Raw genomic sequence first — 14,800 nt, forward strand, 5'->3', positions numbered from 1 at the left:
CTCATTTAGACTGCAAGGCCATTTCAGCCAAATTGTGTCCACTTTCCCTGCACCTGATGATGTCAGGTATGGGGCAGGTAACTACACAACTGGAAATGGGTTTGATCAGTTGCAATTGGGGGAAATAATGATCTGGCCTGCTGGTCAGATCCACTTCCCCATCCCTGATGTGGGATATTTCTACTGTTACATCAGTGCTCTTGTTTTAATTTACAAGGTCCAGGTTCCATGAGGACCACTTGATCGCTTCTATCCATGCTCAGTCACTGAGGTCTTTGAGGGAGTTATTGTTGTGGTCCCCCATGGCTCAAACGCATGGCTTGCATCCCCTAGGAGTCATGTGTTTAGTATTGTGACACTCCCTTCTAGCTGACATCAGACAGTCCCTTACACCCCTGTTGAAATTCTGGTGATTACTGGAATCTTCTTTTTTATTACAGCTAACCCACTCTTAGTCTTCCTTTGTTGGATCTCCTGTATACTACTTATAGACTACTGTGATTAAGTGGTATACATATTGCTGAAATAACCATACAGGCCAAGGGCTTTCAGTGCTGCTGGGGTAGCCCACAGCCCAGGTTGGCAGACAGTGGAGCTTGTTTCTGTTCCCCTGTGGCACATCTGAGAGAGCTGTGGCTCTAGAGATGCTTCTGGACTCCAACTCCCATGAGCCCCAGCCAGTATGGCCAGTGGTCAGGAGCGATGGGAGCTGGGGTCCAGAATCACCGGGAGGTCCACAGCTTTCTCCACCCCTGGTATGTGACAAGCAAACAACTCAGAGCATTGATCTCTTGTTGCGCCTTTCATTGGCACCCATCACTTTGCCTCTTCTGGAGAACCGGCTGGGGTGTGTGGGTGGAGTATCCTGACACAGGTGGGTCATTCTCCTCCCCTGACACCACCACCCTTTTCTCTGCAGGTGTACTACAGTCTCTGGCGGAAACTCTTGAAGGCCTTCTGGTGGCTGGTGGTGGCGTACACGATGCTGGTGCTCATTGCCGTTTACACCTTCCAGTTCGAGGACTTCCCCATGTACTGGAAGAACTTCATGGGATTAACCGATGAGCAGTAAGTTTCCCCGCACCCTTAGGACCACTGGAGGAATAGGCTCATGGGGGAAATTTGCTACTGTGGTCTCCAAGAAATCGAGGTCTCTGCTAGCATAAGGAAGTCAGGAGAGCCTTGCTGGGCCAGACCAAAGGTTCATCTTGTCCACCATCCTGCTTCTCAGAGTTGAGGAGCGCATGCCTATGAGAAGCTTACCAGGGCATGAAGCCAATATGCTCCCCATCCACACAACCACACAATCCACACAATGATCAGGAATTATGGGAGTTGTAGTCTGACACCACTGAACAGCTCTGTCGGATAGAGCGTGGTGCTGATGACGCCATGGTTGCAGGTTTGCTCCCCATAAGGGACAGCTGCATATTCCTGTATTGCAGGGGGTTGGACTAAATGAATCCTTGGGGTCTCTTCCAACTCTATGGCTCTATAATCATGCAGGGCGTGTGGAACTCACTCCCACAGGAGGCGGTTAGGGCCACCGACTTGGATGGCTGTAAAAGAGAATTACACAAAGCCTATCAACGGCTACTAGACAACATGGCTGTGTTCTGCTTCCGCTGTCAAAGGCATTATGCCTCTGGGGGCCAGTTGCTGGGAATTGCAGGTGGGCAAAATGCTGTTTGCGGGTTTCCCATGGGCACCTGGTTAAGAACAGCATGCTGGACCTAGATGGGCTATTGGTCTGATCCAGCAGGTTTGTCTTACATTCACCCTTCCTCAATCCCCTTTTCCCCCAATAAAGAAAACCCAACAGGATTGCACATTTCTCTTGTAGTGAAAGTGTGTCCCTGCATTGTTGATATTTGTGTTTCCACCTTTTTGTAGGTCTCCCGCACCTGCCTTGATCTCCCTGGCCAATGTCTCTTTATACATATATATGTGCTTTCCCCTCTCGCTCTCCCCAGGTTGGCTGATCTGGGCCTGGAGCAGTTCAGTGTCTCAGAGCTCTTCTCCAGCATCTTCATCCCCGGCTTCTTCCTGTTGGCCTGCATCCTGCAGCTGCATTACTTCCACCGCCCCTTCATGCGCATCACTGACCTGGAGCATGTCATTCCGCTGCGGGTCGATGGCTCACACACATTGGGGTATGTAATGCGGTCCCTCTAACAACAGCCTGTGGTGGTTTGGAGATAGCTCCGTCCGTGGACTCCTAGGCAGAAAGGAGATGGGGATCCCTGACTGATTTGCGGCAGAGAAGCAAGGCTATCTGGCTCTCAGCTCTCTAGCAATAGCATTAGGTCAATGAAAAAAAAGTGTGTGTGTGGCCAAAACATGCACATAATTACACCATATTCTCTCTCTCTCTCTCTCTCTCTCTCACACACACACACACACACGCACACACTGCTTTTTCAGTGCACAGCAAGGAAGCAAAGCAATGCAATAACATTTGTCCCTTCTTGAATTGCTAGCTCAGCCCTGCTGAAGCCCCCTTTCCCCTGCTGAAACCTCACCACCACCTCCAAAGCCAGTGAGTAGGTGAAGGGGAAGATGTACTGGCCTGGGGAAGAGGGGTGCGTGGTCCAACCACACCAAGCGAGCCACAGGGTCCCCATCCCTGCTATAGAGAAGCTCTGGCTTAAACCACTGGCGTCCTGTCCTGTACTTGGGAAAGGTTGCCTTTCTAGCACCAGGAATTTCCCCAGGCTAAACTGTCTGCCCTGAGCCTGATCTTTTTTTGCCACTCCTCTGGATTTCAGGAATGAAGAGGCCAGTGGGAGCCGTGTCCTGCTGCAGCCTGAGGACGGTGAGGCCAAAGACCAGGAACCAGAAGCTGAAGTTGATGCTGCTTCCGAGGGTAAGCAGAAGGTCTTCTCCTCAGGTCAGCGGGCAGTGGGGGAAATAAGCCCCTGAGAAGCTCTCCTGTCCGGAATTTACAATATCCAAGAGGAAAATTACAAGCAGGTTTTCTTCTTCTTTTCCTGTCTCTAAGGTATCTCTTTCTTTCTCTTCCTCCACCCTCTTGTCTTCCAATGCAAAGAGGGCCTATGCTCTCCCCATATCTAGGGCTCTCCTCTCTCCCCACCCAACAACCACTTTTTGCACATTACAGCCGTGATGTGCCTGTGGAAGAGGATACACAAGTACAAAAACCCTGAGAATCAAACTCATTCAGATGTGCGTTTCCCTTTACGGATCACCAGTTGAAATCTTGGGCTTTCTCCAGATCAGAATGTCCGGTTTTGTACTGTCCTCTCTCTCTCGGCTCGCTTTCTGTCTTGGGGAGGGCAACAGTAGGCTTGAAACATACAAATCCAGCAAGGTGAAATGCTCTCAGCTCTGCCTGACTGCCCCCCCCCCCATTTTCCCCGCTGCAGAGGGTGTGCCCAGCAAATGGGGCTTGGTGCTGGAACGCCTGATGGTGCTGGGCAGGAAGTTCTCCAGCATCCTTGTCCGCATCCGAGTCTTCGTCCTGCGTCTGCTTGAGCTGCACATCCTGAAACTGGTGGCTCTCTACGTCGTCTGGGTGGCCTTGCAGGAGGTGAGGCTGCAAGGGGAGAGGAGAGATTGAACCGGGGAGTTTTGCTGAAGGGAGGAGGCTCCCCTGGGGGAATGGAGAAGGGGACATGCCCCCTCTCACCCTCCAGACGCTATCTGTGGCTGTTGTGAGTCTCACCTAGCCCCTGCCCATCCGGGCAATGGTGACATATTTTCTCTATAACATGGGACTGCAAACATACTTTTTAAAAATAAAGGCAAAACACTGAGCTGTGCACTAGATTCAGGCGTTTTGCAGGTATGACTGCCAATGGGCAAGAAGACATAGGCTCTGTACACAGTGTACATTTAAAGCTCTTTTCCCCCATGCCCAAAGAAACCTGGGAACTGTAGTTTAAGGGTGCTGGGATGCTGGGGAATTGTAGCTCTGTGAGGGGTAAACTTCAGTTTCCAAGATTCTTTTTCTTGGGTGGGGGGGTTGTATAGTCGTACCTTGGTTTTTGAACGCCTTAGTTGCCGAACAAATTGGCTCCCGAACGATCGAAACCCGGAAGTGAGTGTTCTGGTTTCCGAACTTTTTTTGGAAATCAAACATCTGATGCGGCTTCTGCAGCTTCCGATTGGCTGCAGGAGCTTCCTGCAGCCAATCGGAAGCTGCGCTTTGGTTTCCAAACATTTTGGAAGTTGAACAGACTTCCAGAATGGATTATTTTCAACTTCCAAGATACAACTATACTTTAAATGTCTGGTGTGTATGTAGCCATACAGCCACTCCTGCAAGTCTCTGCTTCTCTCCTCCCATCTAGGTGTCGGTGATGAACTTTGTGCTGATGGTGCTATGGGCCTTTGCCATCCCCTACTGCCGTTTCAGCCACATGGCCTCGTGCCTCTCCACCATCTGGGTCTGCATTATCATTGTCTGCAAGATGCTTTATCAGCTGAAGATTGTCAACCCAGAAGATTATTCCTACAACTGCACAGAGGTATGGGAGATGGGCTCCAAAATCTGTCTCTGGGTATGTGTTTGGGGTGGCAGTGGAAAACTGACATTCAGTCATCCCGCAAATTTCTTATTTTTGTTCTGTTCCAGACCAATGAGATTTGGGTCAGGCGTTCTCCCCCACCATCTTGGGGGCTTTTTCTTTTTTTTTTTTTATAATAAATTTTTATTAGTTTTCCATAAATAAAGAAGAAACAAAACAAAAACATAAACATAAACAAACAAAAACACGACTTCCCCATACCACCCCTTTTCTGCATTCTTGTTTCAAGATTTTTCAGCAACCCTCTGATCATAGCTTGAGTATATTTCATGTACTTAACTTCAGTTAGTTATTAATACAACTGTAGTTCTTTATCTCTTATAACTCTGAGCCCCTAATTTTCCAAATTACAACAGTTTTTAAGATAAACTTTAAATTTGTTCCAATCTTCATCCACCGCCTCTTTCCCCCGGTCTCGAATTCTGCCAGTCATCTCTGCCAGTCCCATATAGTCGATCACCTTCGTCTGCCATTCTTCCAACGTGGGTAAATCTTGCGTCTTCCAATACTTTGCTAGAAGAATTCTTGCTGCTGTAGTGGCATACATAAAAAATGTCCTATCCTTCTTTGGCACCACTTGGCCCACCATACCCAAGAGAAAGGCCTCTGGTTTTTTAACAAACGTTCTCTTCAGAACTTTTTTTATTTCATTATAGATCATTTCCCAGAAAGCCTTAATCTTCGGGCAGGTCCACCAAAGGTGATAGAAGGTTCCCTCCGTTTCATTACACTTCCAACACTTGTTGTTGGGCAAATGATAGATCTTTGCTAACTTAGCAGGAGTCATGTACCACCTGTAGATCATTTTCATAATGTTTTCTTTTAAGGCATTGCATGCCGTAAATTTAACACCAGTGGTCCATAACTGCTCCCAGTCAGCAAGTTCAATGTCATGCCCAATATCCTGTGCCCATTTAATCATATTAGATTTCACCATTTCATCTTGAGTATTCCATTTCAACAGCAAGTTGTACATTCTTGACAAATTTTTAGTATTGGGTTCTAACAGTTCTGTTTCTAATTTTGACTTCTCCACTTGGAAGCCTTTCTTTCTGTCCTGTTTGAATACTTCATTTATCTGTCGATAATGTAACCAATCTCTCACCTTAAACTTCAGTTTCTCAAAACTCTGCAATTTTACATTTTCACCATCTTGTTCTATAATTTCCCAATATTTAGGCCAATTAGAACCCATATTCAATTTTTTCACCTCTTTTGCTTCCATTGGTGACAACCACCTGGGGGTTCTACTTTCAAACAGGTCTTTATACTTAATCCAAACATTATACAGAGCTTTCCTCACCATATGGTTCTTAAAACCTTTATGCAATTTTACCTTGTCATACCATATATATGCATGCCAACCAAATCTGCATCTTGGGGGCTTTTTCTTTCCTTGCAACACTAGAAGGAATATAATATCCTAATTTTGATCTCTTGTAAGGTATACCGTTGCATTACAATGCAAATAATGATATAATTTTTGCTTGCTCCGTAGCCTCAGCCCAACAACACCAATCTGCAGCCAGAGGAGATTGGCAACTCAACACTCTACCAGCATCCTGTCGACCCAGCGAACTGGTTTGGGATCAGAAAGCAGTACCCCAACCTGGGTTACATCCAGGTGAGTGGCCAACCCATCTTATTTATTTATTACATTCCTCCAAGAAGCTCAAGGTACATGGTTCTTCCCCTCCCTGTTTTATCCTTCCAATGGCCCTGGGAAGTAGATCAGGTTCAGAGAGACATGTCACCCAGTCAGCTTCATGGTGAGTGAGGATTCAAAGCCTGGTCTCCCAGATCCTAGTCCAGCACTGATCATTATACCACACCAGCTCTCTTAGTGCCTCCAACTCTTTTCGCTTCTGGCAGCTGTTATGATTTGGGAAGATCTGCTGTTTGGGAAGGGGAAGCTGTATCCAGAAGGAAGGTTGGCAACCATTTTGATATAACCCTGTGGCTTCATTGCCACAGTTGTGGATTTTCATTCATACAATAAATTTCTATACTGCCCTTCGTCATAAAAAGCCCTTCAGGACATTTTACAGATATGAAATTTAGTACTTAAACCAGAGGTGAGAAACCATTTTTTCAGTTCCTTCTGTAAAAATGTGGGAGGAGTCAAAGCAATGGTCCATTGCAGTGGTGTTTTTGTTGTTTTTGTTCCTGTGGTGGCTCAGAGCCTTCATATTCACACACTACCTGGGTGATTTAATCATTTTAACTGTTCCTCAGCATCCACCCGCAATCATAACCCGGGAAGGTGGCATTTTGGAATCCCAGCTTAGGAATTTTGTTATTTTCAGCCTCGTTCTCTTCTCTCCACCTCAGTCACTAAACTCTGCTATCTCTTTTCTCTCTGTGTGTCTCTCTCTTCTCCAGAACCATTTGCAAGTGCTGGTTCTGCTGGTCTTCGAGGCCATTGTCTACCGGTGCCAGGAATACTACCGTAAGCAACACCAGCTGGTGCCTCCGGTCACCCAGACAGTCTTTGAGGATGCAACCCGTCAGAACCTGGATAAAAGCCTACTAAACTGCATCAAATATTTTGTCAACTACTTCTACTACAAGTTTGGCCTAGAGGTGAGAGGGCAGAGGGCGTATTGACAGGTCTTGATTATCTGCATGGCTTGGAAATCAGAGTGGTGGGGCAATATTGAAAGCATCATCTGCCAGTCGGTGGCAAAATCTGGTTACTTATTTTATTTTATTTTATTTAATAAATTAGTATGCCAGCCTTCATCAATAGTCCAAGGAGACTTTTGCAACATATTTAACCTAATAGTTAATTTGTTTTAGCCTAGTAGTTATTTATTTTATTGGATTTCTCACCCATCCTTCTCCACAAGGTTCCAGGGTGGGTTGAAGCCATAAAGTATATAATTATATATTATCTGAACTTGGAAGGAGGTGTCACACACATACCCCAGACACACACATTTTGGGACAAGAGCTTTATTCCAGGCTCCCTGTTCCCGCATTTCTTGTCTGAGACCCCATTACCAAAGCCATTGTCTTACGAATTCCCTCCTCTCCGCTTTCCCCACCTATCCAGATCTGCTTCCTGATGACGGTGAATGTGATTGGCCAGCGCATGAACTTCATGGTGATCTTTCACGGCTGCTGGTTGGTCGTCATCCTGACGCGCCGTCGGCGACATGCCATTGCCAGGCTCTGGCCCAAGTACTGTCTCTTCCTGGCGTTCTTCCTGCTCTTCCAATACCTCCTGTGCGTTGGTATCCCTCCAGTACTCTGTATCGGTGAGTGACAATTTTGGGCCCCTTGGAGGTCTAGAAGGACGAGCCTTCTTCCAAGAGTGGGTGGCAATCTCTCGCAGAGAGATCATTCTGCCTCTGTACCCCATTCTGCAGGCAGGGGGGTTGGGGAAGACGGAGGTGCCTATGCAGGCGCCCTTTGCTACTTGCCAGCGTTTTCACCCCCTCTTACCTCCCTTAGACTACCCCTGGAGGTGGAGCCATGCTATCCCCATCAACTCTGTTCTCATCAAGTGGATGTACTTCCCAGACTTCTACATGAAGCCCAACTCCATCAATCTCATGAGTGAGTACTGTGAAACTGCCCTTGTGCCATTTCGACCCTCCCCTGTGGTAGGCAGTGGCGGAGTGAGCCCGGCAAAGCGAGGTCCTGCGGCATTCAACACCCAGTCTTTCCTGGGGCCACTGTGGGAGTCTTTGCCCCATTACTCTGCATGGCCAGTTGAATCTTGAGTCTGAGAGCGACTGGGATTCAGCACCAGGAACAGCTCCTGTAAATGAGCTGGGAAAACCTGTCACTTTCTGGGTGCTGTTGGACTACAACTCCCATCATCCCTGACCATGCTGGCTGGGGCTGATGGAAGCTGGAGTCCAAGGATGCCTAGCAGGCCACAGACTCCCCTGGACTCATCCTGGACTAGTGAGCTGCAGCATTTAGAAGGAGGGACGAGTGTTGGGTGCAGCCCCTGGGAAAGGACGTGAGAGATTCCTGGGCCCTGTTCCATTTCCAAAAAGGCAGCTGCCTCTGCCAATCATGCCCCTGTTGCTTAACCCCATGACCCTTCTCACTGGGTGCGTGGCCTGAATTATTATTTTTTAAACCCGCCTTGCTTTTCATAGGTGACTTCCTCCTCTTACTTTGTGCCTCACGGCAATGGAAGGTCTTTGTGGACGAGCAGACCGAAGAGTGGGTGCAACTGGCCGGTGACAACAAGGAGCAGCTTGAGTCACTGCAGGAGAAGCCAAACCCTGTGCCCAACTTTGTTAACTGCAGGTGAGACAGAGAGCTTGTGTGCTCCATCAGCCTCCAGCAATCAGGGCATGGTGGAGCCAAAAGGAAGCACTTCTTCACACAGGGCCTAGTTAACTTGTGGAATTCACTTCTTGGAAGAGGTCGTGAGAGCCACCAACTTGGATGGGTTTTGGAGTAGAGAAATTCCTGGGGGATGAGGTTATCAGTGGCCACCTGCCATGATGGCTACATTCTGTCTCCATGGTTGGAAGCAGTAGGCCTCTGAATGCCAGTGGCTGGGAATCACAGAATGGTAGAGTTGGCAGGGATCCTGAGGTCATTTGGTCCTCTGCTTTCTTGGTCTGATCTAGCATGCCTCTTCTTAAGTATTTCCTCCCCCCCCCCCATCTCTTTCTCACCAGATCTTACCTTGACATGCTGAAGGTGTGTGTGTTCCGCTACCTCTTTTGGTTCGTGCTGGTCATCGTCTTTGTCGCAGGCGCCAACCGCATCAGCATCTTTGGCCTGGGATACCTGATGGCCTGCTTCTACCTGCTGCTCTGTGGCACCGCCATGCTGCGCCGGCCCCTCAGAGCCCGGCTGATGCTGTGGGACTGCCTGATTCTCTACAACGTGACCGTCATCGTTGCCAAGAACATGCTCGCGGTAGGGGCAGGACACCGTTGTGCTATTGGGGTGGCATGGGGAGCAGAGTTTCTTCGGTTCTCTGCCCAGCTTCTTGCCCTTCACTGTGATCCGCAGAAGCAGGTTAAACTACGCATGCAGAATAGGTTGGGTTCGGGGACGTGTGTGTGCAGCTGGGGTTGCCTGACCTATCCAGATTTTCTCAGTAGTGTATCTGAATTTCAGATTGGAATGCACACAGCTCTTTCTGTGTTCCTTCATGTTTATGCACCCCTTTATGCGATTCTTTCCTCTTAGCTCCTGTCCTGCGTCTTCGTCCAGCAAATGCAAAACAACTTCTGCTGGGTGATCCAGCTCTTCAGCCTGGCCTGCACCGTCAAGGGTTACTACGACCGTGAGTATTTGCAATGGGAGGTGGTGGTTGACAGCAAGGGTGCCTCCCACTCTCTTTTCATCACAACTTCCTCCTGTATTAGGCTGGTGGGGAGGGGGAGTACAGAACTGGAAAAGGTGGGCTGAAGTAAAGTGGGCTGGAGTATTGGGGGTCAGCTGAAAGTCTGGCATGCTAAACTTCCTGAATCCCTTATGAATTGCATCCCTTTCAGATTGATTGATTGATTGATTGATTGAAGCACTAGTCCCCTTGTACCTGGAGTTGCTTGTGAATTTTGTGAAAAGAAAGAAAAACTGCAGTTTTGTAATCAGAGGTTAAAATCAGTGCAGTTTGGGAAGGTTCTGTTAAAAATGGCCTCCAATGGTATCCAAATCCACTTAGGGACCACCGTGCAAAATTTAGCTACAATCTCTTAAGAGGGGCCCAAATTCAGAGCCAACAAGCCAACAGCTTCCCAAAATAGATAGTTAATTTGTTTATTTATATCCTGCCTGTTGCAGTTTATCTCATATGAACTTGCGCAAGACCTGTTTTCCACTCCAAAAGCTTTCCTTCCTTTCAGTCCAATGGTCAGCTGTGGTAAGACAGGAGGGCAGCTAGAAGAGAGCCCTTTTGGTTGCAGCTGTCAGGATGTGGAATTCGATACGTGGTCCTGGCCCAAATGCTGCCCACTTTCTCAGTCCTGTCTAGCCTTACGTGGAAATGCTGTGGACTGAACCTGGGACCTTCTACATGCAAAGCAGCTGCTCTCCCACTGAGCCACAGCCCTTCCTCACAAGGCAGGGTGTCAATAAATCTCACACAGTCTGAACTTGAGGGCCCACTTTTGCATTCTGCTGTGCTTCTGATTTGGCCAAAATGCAAAGAAGTGGCTCCAACCTCCTCAGCTCATGCTATAAAGATGCAAGTGGGAGCAGGGAGAGAGCATGGGAGCCATTTCTTTGTCAGAGGCCCATTCCTGGTTTGGGAAGCATGGCTTCCCATTTAGGAGAGCCAAAATACAGTGAGGAGCAAACCACGTTTTCCACAGATCAGTGGATGTGGGTGTGTGGCAGGGAGGATCCTGTTGGCCGCCTAAGGCCGGGAGTGGGAGGATCCAACCCCTCTGTCCTCTGTTGCTCTGTGCCAAAAAAGGACCTGTGTGCTGAGCCACCCCTTCCCTCTTCTTTGCCAGCCAAGGATGTGGACAAGAACCAGGACTGTTCGCTGCCCGTGGAAGAAGCTGGCATCATCTGGGACAGCATCTGCTTCTTCTTCCTGCTCCTCCAGCGCAGGGCCTTCCTCAGCTACTATTTCCAGCATGTTGTGGCGGATCTCCAGGCCTCTGCCTTGCAAGCCTCCAGGTGGGTGTGGAAGGGCTGGGGCAAGGGCGAATCTGGCACACAGTTGGGGAGGGACAGTCTTTGGAGGGTCACCGGCAAAGCTGTGGGCTTGATCTGAGAGCTGTGTCCGTCCTGCTCCCCAGTGTTGCAGGGTGCCTGGGAGGAGCTAAGAACGCAAGGAGAGCCTGCTAGATCAGGCAAATGGACCATGTTGTCCAGCATCCTGTTCTCACAATGGCCAACCAGATGGCTGTGGGGAAACCCTGCGGAAAGCACAAGAGCAGGACTCTCCCCTCCTGTGGTTTCCAGAAGCATTATTGCCTCTGACAGTGGAGGTAGAAAAATAGCCATTGTGGCTAGTAGTTTTCTCCTCCATGAATTTGTCTTCTCCTTTAAAGCCATCTAAGTTGCTGGCCAGCACTGCCTCCTGTGGAAGTGAGTTCCACAGTCTAAAAATGTTCTGCTTGAAGAAGAACTTTCTTTTATCCGTCTTTAATCTTCCAACCTTCAGCTTCACTTGATGTCTCTGAGTTCCAGTAAAATGCAAAAATTTAGGCTGGTGCTGGAAAGAAAGGGTTTTTGGTGCCAACCGTGACCTCAAAGGGAGGGTCTCCTCCAACCATTCTCCCCTGCTTTGTCTCTCCTCCACAGGGGCTGTGCTCTCTTCAAGGCCAGGATGATCAAGAGCATGAGCTTCCACCACCAGGCGGAAAAGAAGTCCTTAGTGCAGCTCAAGCGCCAGTGAGTTTTGTGGGTGGGGAGAGCGGAGAAGCGTCTTCTTGGTTCAGCAGCTTGGGGCATGCTAGTCCTCAGCAGCTTCCAGCCCAGTTCTCGGGCATCAAGGAATTTCATACAGCTGGGAGGTGTGGAACAAGAGACAAGAGTTTTGCCCCCTCGCTCTGGAGCCCTGGGACCAGGGATGGTGTGAAGCCAAGTGCCTCCTCCTTTCCACCCAGCTCCCCCTCCTCTCCTGCCCCCACCCCTCCAGCAGCTATTAGGCTTTTTAGGAAGCTTCCCTTGGCACCAAAGGGAAGTTACTTCTGAGGAGGGATGGGTCTTAGATGCCTTTGCCTGAAGTACTTGATCACCCAGTGCAAGAAACATGCTTAGGAAAGAGGACTCGCTCCTGATGGAACAATTGCACGTTTTGCCTGCCAGCCACGGGCTGCTTATTTCAGGCTCTCTGTTCTCTCGTCAAACTCTAAGATCCAATCCTACGCAGCAGATAGCATGGGTGCAATGCAGTCATTTCCGGGGCGCTGATGGGGGCATTTTTGTTTACCAGATGCTGGGCAACTGGCTTTCCCATAAGTTATCTGAAGGCAGAAATGGGGGGTGGGGTTCAGAAGTTCCTAGGATGGAGCTTGATAACATTGTGTAAGATGGAGTGGATCAGATCCCTGGCACAAGTGACTTGCAGATGACCAGAGATTTTGGAGAACGGACATAACAGGGCTGAGACATGGGTGTCCTCCCTTGCTTTTCTGATCACATGGGACCTAGACATAGGGGGTGGGAAACCAGACAGAGGGGGCACAATGGGCCACACTCCTGAAATTGCCACATGCCTGCAGGATGGAGCGGATCCGGGCCAAGCAAGAAAAGTACCACCAGGGACAGACTGCAGCTGACTCAGAAGAGACCCTGGAGACAGAGAGCCCAGGTACGAAGTAGATTCTGGGGCTGGGAGTATGGGGTGGGGTGGGGGTCTGCTTTCAAAGTGCTGGAAGCCTTGCCAGAGAACTCTTCTGGTTTTGAACTCCTGACCCCCATCCCTTGTCAATCAGGGCCCTCTCTGGCCTGCACACTCATGATTAGACACCCAGTTTGACCCTGGTTTCCCTGTGACCTTCCATGACTGTGTGGAGCCTTCATCTTCCCACAGACACATTGCCAACCTGTTCACTGCCACAGGATATTCCCTAATTAATACAAATAGTCTTTCATCCTCAGTCAGGTGGGCTCCACTTTTGGGAGGCAACATAATTTTCAACACCCAAATGCCGGGGTTTAGGAACGGAGGCTAGATGGGGGACTGGACTGTGTGTCTTACAGTTCTTGGTTTCTCGCTCAACATTGCTCCTCCAGCAAAGCGTCTTTCTCATCCTCTAACTACAGTGTCACATTTTGACACTGAATTTTCAAAGTGCAGTATTATCTTTACTGTTCATACCCTATCATAGAATTGTAGAGTTGGAAGGGACCTCAAGGGTCATCTAGTAGATGCTGCAATGCTCCCAAACAGCCCTGTGCGGTGGGCCTCTTCCGTACTGCACTTGGGACTGATGGGACCCCACTGAGGCTGACAGGCTTCTACTTGTCTGCGTTCTTGAGCAGCATTAGGGGCTGCCCATCTTACCCTGGCCAAGTCTGCCCTCCTGCCCCAGCCTAGCCTTGTGGGTTCAGAGGAGAGCATTTCTTTGCCTTCAGAGGTCACCAGCTGCCCTCGTCTGAGCTGGCAGCAACGCGCAGGGTGGGGGTCCGTGGCCCGTCCCTCATGCTTCCTTGTGCCCTGTTCCACAGAGGCAGGGACCAAGAAGGAGGCTTCCCGCCAGAGGAAGCAGTGGTGGCGCCCCTGGCTGGATCATGCCACAGGTACTGCCCAGGCCTGGTCTGGAAGGGCTCGATGGGCATCCTAACATCACCTCATCTTGCTCTAAGGCACCTCTAACTCTGCTGGTGGGGGGTCATCACTAACGCAAACCCACCCAGGTGGTTGGTTTCCAGCACTTCCATTCTGCACGCCTCTCATCTGGGTTTTCTCTCTCTCTCATTCCTCTGTGGGCTCCTTGTCCAGCCCCCTCTCATGCATGCTCTGCTCTGCACTGACTTGATACTTCTCTGGGTTTCTCAGATCTTTCTCCCCCGGTTCTCTTCACCATGAAAGGGAACTGTAGCTCAGTTGTAGAGCACCTGCTTTTCATACAGAAGGTTCTGGCACCTCCAGGGAATGTCCCCTGCCTGAAACCCTGGAGAGCTGCTGCCAGTCAGTGCAGACAATACTGAGCCGGGTAGACCAATGCTCTGATTCCGTATAAAGCAGCTTATATCTTATGTTCCTAACCCTGCTTTAAAGGATGCTAGGGTGTGATGTACAATAAAAGATAAAACCACAAAATAAATCAACGACACACCTACAAATAGCCATAGGTAGATAGATAGATAGATACAGTAGATGATAGATAGATAGATAGATAGATAGATGATAGATAGATAGATGATAGATAGATGATAGATAGATAGATGATAGATAGATAGATAGATATAGATAGATAGATGATAGATAGATAGATGATAGATAGATGATAGATAGATAGATAGATAGATGATAGATGATAGATAGATAGATAGATAGATAGATAGATAGATAGATAGATAGATAGATGATAGATGATAGATGATAGATGATAGATGATAGATAGATATAGATAGATAGATAGATAGATAGATAGATAGATAGATAGATAGATAGATAGATAGATGATAGATAGATATGAACTATAAAAACACCAGGATTACTTGCAGTTGTTAGGTATGAAAGCAACAAATTTTCCATCTGCAAAGGGCTGCTGAACTGAGGAACGGGAGGGACTGTAGCCCAGTGGCAGAGCATTTGTGCTGCATGCCAAAGGTGTCGGGTTCAAATCCCAGCATCTCAGTGT

At 48.7% G+C, this 14,800-nt stretch overlaps 1 protein-coding gene across 4 annotated transcripts in view; it reads left to right on the forward strand.

Moving 5' to 3' along the window:
• The window catches only part of PIEZO1 (piezo type mechanosensitive ion channel component 1 (Er blood group)), a 121,423-nt gene that overhangs the window by 87,372 nt on the left and 19,251 nt on the right, over positions 1-14,800 (forward strand). For 2 of the 4 annotated variants that reach the window (XM_077931594.1, XM_028739962.2), the window contains exons 15-30: positions 920-1,068; positions 1,974-2,153; positions 2,769-2,866; positions 3,387-3,550; positions 4,314-4,490; positions 6,049-6,174; positions 6,933-7,133; positions 7,606-7,810; positions 8,007-8,111; positions 8,666-8,819; positions 9,200-9,443; positions 9,720-9,816; positions 10,991-11,159; positions 11,790-11,879; positions 12,713-12,801; positions 13,662-13,733. In XM_077931594.1, coding sequence (XP_077787720.1) covers positions 920-1,068; positions 1,974-2,153; positions 2,769-2,866; positions 3,387-3,550; positions 4,314-4,490; positions 6,049-6,174; positions 6,933-7,133; positions 7,606-7,810; positions 8,007-8,111; positions 8,666-8,819; positions 9,200-9,443; positions 9,720-9,816; positions 10,991-11,159; positions 11,790-11,879; positions 12,713-12,801; positions 13,662-13,733 — 2,320 coding nt within the window. The remainder of the gene's footprint in view (positions 1-919; positions 1,069-1,973; positions 2,154-2,768; positions 2,867-3,386; positions 3,551-4,313; positions 4,491-6,048; positions 6,175-6,932; positions 7,134-7,605; positions 7,811-8,006; positions 8,112-8,665; positions 8,820-9,199; positions 9,444-9,719; positions 9,817-10,990; positions 11,160-11,789; positions 11,880-12,712; positions 12,802-13,661; positions 13,734-14,800) is intronic. The other 2 variants (XM_077931593.1, XM_028739961.2) reach the window with 1 other exon arrangement.

The sequence above is a fragment of the Podarcis muralis genome, chromosome 7 (assembly GCF_964188315.1).
Source record: "Podarcis muralis chromosome 7, rPodMur119.hap1.1, whole genome shotgun sequence".
Lineage (NCBI taxonomy): Eukaryota > Metazoa > Chordata > Lepidosauria > Squamata > Lacertidae > Podarcis > Podarcis muralis.